The sequence below is a fragment of the Genypterus blacodes genome, unplaced genomic scaffold (genome assembly GCF_046128005.1).
Source record: "Genypterus blacodes isolate CSIRO-AG114 ecotype Tasmania unplaced genomic scaffold, CSIRO-AGI_Gbla_v1 ptg000154l_1, whole genome shotgun sequence".
Classification (NCBI taxonomy): Eukaryota; Metazoa; Chordata; class Actinopteri; order Ophidiiformes; family Ophidiidae; genus Genypterus; species Genypterus blacodes.
In genome coordinates, this window is record NW_027466956.1 from 1,666,405 (window position 1) to 1,675,434 (window position 9,030).

A 9,030-nucleotide genomic window follows, 5' to 3' on the forward strand; every position below is an offset into this window, starting at 1 on the left:
AAGGCACCGAACTCCCAACTGCTCCACGGGCGCCGAAGAATGGCTGCCCTGCACCCCCTCTGTAGTGCATGTGTTTGTGTGTGTGATATGTAGGGGGTGCAAGACAAATTTCAATTGTGTGTGATTGCTGTCAATTGCATGCAAAATGACTTGAATAAACTTAAATCTTAAATCTTAAATCTTAAAGGTGTGCAAAAAAAATAGAATAGAAAATAAATAATTTATAAACACTCCTGTATATACTTCTCAATAAAACAGGCCTTCTTTTCTCAAGCTCTCAGATGAATATAGACCTGTTTGGGTCAAAAACTGTTTTGGCCAGTTTATATACTAGCCACACCTACAATGGGGTTGTACCATCTCTATGCATTACTACATTTTGATTTATTTTGTATTGTATTTTATGTATTTATCAAATTTATGTCTTTTGTATTAATACAATAGAATGCATTTAACAATGTCCATCAGATACAAATATTTTGAAATACATAGTGTTCTTCTTTAACAAATAACATTACGTATAACATTATTTTATCCCACATTTACTTGTCTGGTAATGCCCCGGGACAGGTTCCCATGCTTTTCCACACAGCATATGCTGTAAATCAGTCATCACTAATGCCTTAGTTTGGGTCCTCAACCTGCATATGCATATTTCTGCTTGTGGTGTTTCACAGTTTGGGGATGACAAATCTGACATGTAAAAGAGTGTCTATGTGGTCCTCTCTGATGCTCACTGGTGCTAACTGTGGGTGCACTTACAGAGTGCTGAGTGAAAAGGACAAGGGAAATGTGAGTGGTGACATTGTATGTGCAACCGCTTTTGAGCCCTCTGTCACAGTGCCCAGATTTAAAATATGAAATCTTAAATTCTAGCTTTTGAAATTATGAACAGTTCAAATGGATCCGTATACACTGGTGAAAATGCAAGTGGTATGAAAGTGTGTTTGTTTTACCTTCCAGGACTATCAGATGTGGTTGGACCTACGTAGCCTTGAGTGCAGGATGAATGAGCGCTATGTCACCCATGAGAGTGATGACTTGCGCTGGCATCACCATGCTCAGCTCAGTGGCCTCGACTACCCAAAGCACCTCGACAGCATTACCCACACCGACACCATCCAGGGGGCGAATCGTTACCAGGAGCAGGAGGAGCTGGAGACCCTCAGCGAGAGGGTTAGTGAACTCTGAGGACAGGGTCAGTTTATCAGAGTTCTGCTCCAACAGAATGACCAAAAGCACCTAAGTAACAAAATGGACGGTTTAAAAGACAGTATGTAATGAAATCCAAGCTTCAATGAAACAAACAATTGATAATACGTTTAAAATAGTTATGTTATGTTTTAGAAATGTCAGACTTTTTCAATTTCCTTAACTGAACTACATTCTTGAAGGCTGGGGAAGGCAGATGGGATAAATCAAAGTTACCTGTACTGTTATGTACATGATAGTGAATTCATCAAAACAAAAACTTCCACTGCATTGATTCATCACTCCATGAATGGGGGTGGGGGGTGGGGGATAGATAAATAAATACAATGATACGACTGGCATTAAAACATATGTAATGTGCATACAAAAAATACAACTTACAATGAGGCTAAATTAGTGGGAGCCATGAGCTTGTGTCTCTGCAACAAGCTGGCCCAATCAAGGGTTAATGGGAGACAGCAACACTTGTTGTCAGAAACTAACTTTTAAGGCCACCAAGCCATTTGCAATTTCCAGCAGTTGATCTTCTTCTGGCACGGACAGGCTGGATTCACACTTTTAAAAGTAAATACAGGTGATCATGGTGAATCAGCACAGAGAATGATGGCGTTTTAAAGACGTCTGTTTTCCTCTCATTTTTGCTAGCTTGTGGGCTTAATTGACGAGCGGCTTTATATATGTCAAGAGACACAGACGCACAGGTGAATGGTTCTGGTTATTTTTCAAACTAAGACATCCTTCAGAGTGAATGAAGTTTTTTTTCTTAATTATCAATCTTTCCGTGCTGCCTGGTACCAAATTACACACGGACCGGTGCCGGTCCGCGGACCTGTGGTTGGGGACCCCTTATTTGGACCCATTAACACCAATGTGTTTTGTGTGAATGCATTCACACAAAGTATGTGATGCTGCTTTTCCTATTAGCTCTCTGTGCTTTTGAGGTGCGCAATCAATTCTTTACAACCTTTACAATTATCCACCAAGAATGATGCAAAAGAAAGGCACAGATAGACTCCTTGTAGAAAAGAACTTGTTAACCCTGAATTATCAAGATTGGCATGGGACTAATATTTATGAGATGAGCTCTTTGTTTTCTATAGCAGGCAATTGGCTTTACAATTAGTAATTACAGCCAAAGTAGATTCTCATGAATCACAGAATATATTTTTTTTACAAATTTCAGGAAATGCAAATTGGACATACTCACTGCTGCTTCTTTTGAACTGCATTAACTCGTTCATGAACCTTTTCAGAAGCTTAAGAGGAACTTAAACAACCCAGGAACCGTTTTAGTTGTGATTATAGTTTCTGAAACACTTTAGCTTCTCCTCTAGAAAAGGCTATGACAATGTTTGGGGAACTGCAGGGCGAAACTCTCTAGACAGAACATCTTATTGTTCTGACATAGGTGCCAAAGTAAAATCATAGGTCTATTACCAAAACGGAACATAAAGAGGTACTATCCCAGAAGTGACTTCTATGACTACTCAAATTGTTTTAATTGTTTCAAATTTTTATTGATCAAGACCACTGGTGAGAAAAGAGTTAGCTGGATCTAGCTTATGCTATTTTAATGCTGTGAACAATAACTGAAGCTCGTACAAAGAGTTTTCCTGATGTTTTCTCTGGGTTAATGGTAACCAATGTGAGCCAAATACAGTTAAAACAACAAAATTCCCTGACCTAAAACAGACATTTTTTACACATCTTTTAAGAATGGCTTTCCTGGCATGCAAATGAAGGTATACTGTAGTAACGCTGTGGGAGGATTTCAGTGTTGTTTAGAGCCACAGGTACCAAAACATATGGATAAGGCAAAACAGCCTTTATTAACCCACTTAACAAAAATATATGGTGCTTAAAACTCAGGCCACTCAATACTCTCCAGCTATCTCTCAGTCTGTCTTTGTGTATCTCAGAGAGGGAACCAGCTCCAGTGTCATTGCAACACAGTAAACAGATAACTGCATGATTAATAATTAGACTCAGCTGCCAAAGACATCCTATCCAGCAGCTACCTCTGAACAGCCTCCTTCGACACAAAAACTATAGATAATGTAATGCATGTTTATGAATGAAGGGAACGTGGTTGTGTGATGCTGTTGGCTGCGTTAAACCTAGAGCTGTGTTTTATTCCCGTATATACCCACTACAGGGCAAAATGAGGGCTGAGCCATAAAAAAAAACATGGTCAGAGCACAGATCGAAACACCTTAAAAACTATATCCGATCTCTACAAAATGATTGGGAATGTGTTTGAGATCATTGCATTACAGATAAAGTTTTATCATGTTCAATGAGATTTCAATGGTTGATTTCCTATTCAGAGAGAGTATATGAGATTAGTTTGTATTGGGGTTGTAATGTTAATATTCATAAATCGAAAAAGGGCTGTTTGTGTAAAGCCTTCATGGCCTTGTTTTCTCTGTGCCTGCCAACAGTCTCCTGTTTATCCTTGCAAAGAGGTTATTCATCAGACTTTTTCTGTTGAAATAATTGTTTTATAGTCGTGTGTACAAATGACAAATGGTCTAAAAGTGGTGTGTTTGTTGTAAAGAAACTGTCCATTACTGGAGCTACTTCAGTTCTGAGCCATCAGTCCACAAATGACCTGAGGCCTCAAGACTTTTAATATGAAACAGGAAGTAACAACTATCAAGACAGGCGTCAGGTAGTGCCATTTCCAGCGGAACAACATAAAGGATTTACAGGAAAAGTCAACCACAACTTCTAGGGAGCACTGCTGGACGCTCATTCCCCTCCTGCGATACGAATAAGTATCGCCTCATTCATTTTCCTTGCTGCCAATTTCTTTAATACTGTTTCTCTCTGACATTTGTCTGCTGACACTATTTGCTTTCTGCAGGAACTTTAAAGATGTATTTTTTGTGGATCGTTTAATAAATATATTTCAAAATCAGCATTTTAATTAGCCCCTGTTATTGTCCTTTTGGGAATTTTTAGTACCATCATTAGATGGTACCAAACACTAACAACACAAATACAACACAACACTCACTTCTCTTCAACATGGCATACAAACCAAAAGTTTGTCAACTAGAATTATATTTCGCAATCAACATATTGACAGAATAAAACCTGCACACAAGTTTTTTCAGATAAATAATAAAGGCCGAGATGAGAATGTTTAACTCTTTATCACACATCAACATAACAGAGTGAGTCAGGTCTGCAGAAAAAAAAAGAATGCGACAAGCACATTTACCTGTTGCGTGCTGCTGTGTGAAGTGTGGATTTTGTAATATGTGTCTGCAGTGTGTGGTCTTGATCCAAAAATCTCCCTTATCATGTCTGGCAGAAGCTGCCTTCTTGCAAGAATCTAAAAACAGCACTAATGACTTTTTCCCATTATTCACATTTTGATACAGTGGAAATGACTTTTTGAAGTATAAGACTATGTGCATCATGCGACCTTGGCCTAGTTCACCACACACGGTCCAGCTAAATAAATTAGTTGTGTTAAAGTTCTGAGTCTTAAACAATGTGGCCTCATGGGATGCTAGACTGGATATATACTGTCTGGTTTAAGTAATTACAAATTAGACTTAATTCTGAATCTCACAGTTTCACTGCCTTTTGAGGGGTCAGTATGACAAGATTTATGCATATTAGGTCTTGCATCAGTTCCAATGGCAGACCCCATATATTTATGTAAAATCAAATATACTGTATAAACTGTAAAGGGCCAGTGTGGCTCTGGAATTTAGAGTGTCATCTAGGGATCAGAAGGTTCCTGGTTCCAATCAGGATCCTTTTATGTCTTGCATGCTATTTCGTAATGCATGACATTTTGTATGTATTGCCAACCATGCCTTTTTTGTACCTCCTTGTACCCCTTTTCCTCGTCTTCCTGGAGAGCTTTGGTCCGGAATTTCCCTGAGGTTGTGGGTCTGTAAAGCCATTTGAGAGATTGTATGTGATATTGGTCTATACAAATACAATTTACTTCAATTGACTTCACTTTTAGAGCGCATGTTGAAGAGCCCGAATGGCTCATGATGTGCAGGTTGGTGCCTTGTATTGCTGCCACCAGTGTATGAATGGATGAATGTGAGGTACATGTAAGGCACTTTGGATAAAAGGGTTATACAAATACATAAACTGTATATACATTGCACACCAAATTAAGGGAACACATAATCATCACAGTAAAGTCAGTTAAACCTCAGGGATCTCAATCTGTCCATTTAGGAAGCACAAGTGCTTGTGAATCAATTTCGCCTGTTTGGTGCAAATGAAAGTGACAACAGATTTAAGATACTTTATTCTTGTCATGTTGCATGCAATTCACGGCAATCACATGGAATTGGATTTGTCTTGCACCCCCCTACATATCACACACACAAACACATGCACTCGGACGGCCGCATCCACGGAGGGACGCAGGGGTGCCCCACCACCAGCATCACCAGGACTCCACGGCTCCCCCTCCCATTTCGCTCTCCATCCCATCCTTCATGGCAATCCCCCCCCTTTTGCATCATCCTCTGCTCCCTCCACCAGTAGCCTGGTAAGAAGTTCTCAGATGACTCTGCAATAGTAGGCCGCATCACTGAGGGGAAAGATGAGGAGTACAGGGGCATCATAGTAGTGTGAGTTGAATAACGTGCAGCTCAACACTGACAAAACGAAGGAGCTTGTGGTCGACCTCTGCAGGAAGAACTCACCCCCACACTGGTTTCCATCATGAGGTGACTGTGGACTCAGTGCAGGTATACCTGGGAGTCCACTTGAACAACAAACTGGACTAGACAAAGAACGCTGAGGCAGTGTACAAGAAGGGGCGAAGCTGACTTCCTGAGGAGGCGCCAGTCCTTCAATGTATGCAACACCATGCTGAGGATTTTCTACCAGTCTGTGGTAGCAGTGCCATCTTCTTTGCTGTTGTGTGCTGGGTCAGCAGACGCCAACAGGATCAACAAGATTGTCGGGAAGGCTGGTTCCGTCCTGAGGGTTGAACTGGAATCGTTGATCCTGGTGTTGGAGAGGAGGAGGTGCACTACTCAATGCAACAGGAAATCTTCCTTCCTGTGGCCATCGGACTTTATAATAGATCAACCTTGGGTCGGGGCATGGACAGTGGAAACATAGGGATCTGAGGTCTTTTCCCCAAACAGTTTCACTGTCACTTAAAAGCACTACACGTGTATTCTGTACTAGTTGTATATATTGTAAATACTCTTACTTTCCCAGCCAGATGGACATTCTGCACTTCGCACCCTTTGTCCTCCTTATGTATTTTGTTGTACTTACCTTTCTTGTACCCCGTATTGTATGTTATTTGTACCCCTTATTGTGTGTACTCTGTTATATTGCATGCATTCTTGCACATTTTTTTGCACTAAGTATGATTCTTTGTTTCATTCTCCACTGTAATTTCCCTCAGGATAATAAACTTCTATCTTATATTTTCTTATTTTGTAGAGCTACCGCCTCATACTTGCAGTAGTAATAAAGCAAACCATTTACTGGCACACTAGTTAAAACGTCCGACCGCTTCCGATCTGATACCCAAAAGGTAGGTCATAGTGCAAAAACATGCAAGAATACACAACAGCAAAAAACAAAAAGGGGGACAAAGCGCAGAATGTGCAAAGACCTATGTCCATCCCCACACCCAAGGTAGATGCGTTGTAAAGTCTGATGGCCCCAGGAAGAAAGGATTCCCAGGCGTTCAGTGGTGCGTCTGGGAGGTTAAAGGGATGTGCTGAAAGTGCTCCTGCACCTGGTGGTGATAGTCATTGTAAATGGTGCTACACAGCTACGCAGCATCCTCCTCTCTGCTACCAGCACCAACAAATCCAGATCAACCCCCAGGATGGGACCAGCCCTCTTAAAAATCTGATTGATCCTGTTGGTGTCTGCTGACCTCACCCTGCTTCCCCAGCACACAACAGCAAAGAAAATGGCACTGGCTACCACAGCAGGTAGAACATCTTCACATGGTGTTGCGTACATTGAAGGACCAGAGCCTCCACAGGAAGTAGAGTTGGCTCTGGCCTTCCACTGCTTCAGTGTTCTATGCCAGGTTTATTGTCTAGGTAGACTCCTAGGTATTTGTATACCTTTACTGAGTCCATAGTCAATCCCTTGATGGAAACAGGTGTGGGGAGTCCACGATGCCCCTGTACTCCCCATCCTTCCCCTTGTCGATACAGCCTACAATTGCAGAGTCATCTGAGAACTTCTGCAGATTGCAGGACTCAGTACCCTGTGGGGCTCCAATGCTGCCCACCACAGTGTCAGACATGCAGTCCTGCAGTCTGACAAACTGTGGCCGACCACTCAGAAGGTCCACTATCCAGGAAACCATGGGAGAATCAATGAGCATCACCGTCAGCAACTCCTTCTGTTGAGAAAACAGAATTCTGAAGTGGCGGCAGCACTGACAAGCACTCAGAACCACACGATGAAACTTCATCCACAGGCTTGTAGTCGGAATGTCCATTTCAAACATATTTGCTTTCAAAATAGATTAAACATTTTCTTTTGATGGATTCTCACCAAATTCAATCCAGTACGTCCCTGCACACCTCCAACACATTCTCAGATGGAGACACTAGAGCTAACTAAGCTTGCCCCTAGTCTTCATCAGGAATTTAGGCACTGAGAACTAGTGGCATGGGGAAGCAACCAGCAAACTGGCAATACCTCGATGAACCACGGACATGCTCCTGAAACAAACGCTACTTACGACGTTCACCCCAACAGTACAAACAACAAAACCCAAAGGAGTTACGCTGCCACACCTATTACGGCACAACAACAGAACATTTCCCAATGACAATGCTTAATTTAGCACAATTACACACCCAAGAAATATGATCCCCCTCCCGGACATAATGCAAACCACAAGGTCAAACAAACTTTCTAAAAGCGCTCACTCGCATCAGGTGTGCCGAGACAAACAAAGGGAGTCCCCTGACTTCACCAGGGAATCCCCACCAAGAAACAGGCCACAGGAAGCAGCACGTGAGGCTGGGGAAACACGTCTCTGCTTCACGCTCCATCAGCACCGGTTCCCCTCATGACTGCACCTCCAGCAATCAGTCAGTCCAGCTCATGAAGTTTGCGGACGACACCATCCTCATTGGACTCATCTCTGATGGGGACGAGTCTGCCTACAGGCGGGAGATTGACTGTCTGGTGAATTGGTGCAGGCAGAACAATCTGGAGCTCAATCCTCTGAAAAACAAAGGAGATGGTCGTGGATTTCCGACTGAACACAGCCCTTCCCACCCCCATCATTCTGTGTGACTCCCCAGTTGACACTGTGGAGCCTTTTCTTTCCTGGCATCCATCATCTCCCAGGACCTCAAGTGGGAGCTCAACAGCAGCTCGCTCACCAAAAAGGCCCAGCAGAGGATGTTCTTCCTGCGGCAGCTCAAGAAGTTCAGCCTGCCAAAGACCAATGATGGTGCACTTCTACTCTGCCATCATTGAGTCCATCCTCACCTCCTCCATCATCGTCTGGTTCGCTGCAGCCACTGCAAAGGACAAGGGCAGCGTATCATCCGCTCTGCAGAGAAGGTGATTGGCTGCAACCTGCCATCCCTCCAGGACCTGTACGCCTCTCGGACCCTGAAGTGGTCAGGCAAGATTCTGGCCGACCCCTCCCATCCTGGACACAAACTGTTTTTAACCCTCCCCTCTGGCAGGAGGCTGAGGTCCATCAGGACCAAAACTTCACACCACAAATCGAGTTTCTTCCCCTCTGCAGTGGGCTTTATCAACATGGCCCGGGTCTTCCACTGAGTTCACAACAAACCACTGCCCGTTCACTTTATTTAACAGTAT

At 42.8% G+C, this 9,030-nt stretch overlaps 1 protein-coding gene across 1 annotated transcript in view; it reads left to right on the plus strand.

The window, feature by feature from the left end:
* Nucleotides 1-1,191, plus strand: part of prkd1 (protein kinase D1) — a 75,766-nt gene extending 74,575 nt beyond the window's left edge. Inside the window, exon 21 of the mRNA XM_076165981.1 lies at nucleotides 964-1,191. Within this exon, the coding sequence (XP_076022096.1) occupies nucleotides 964-1,191 (228 nt within the window). The remainder of the gene's footprint in view (nucleotides 1-963) is intronic.
* The last annotated feature ends 7,839 nt before the right edge of the window (nucleotides 1,192-9,030 follow it).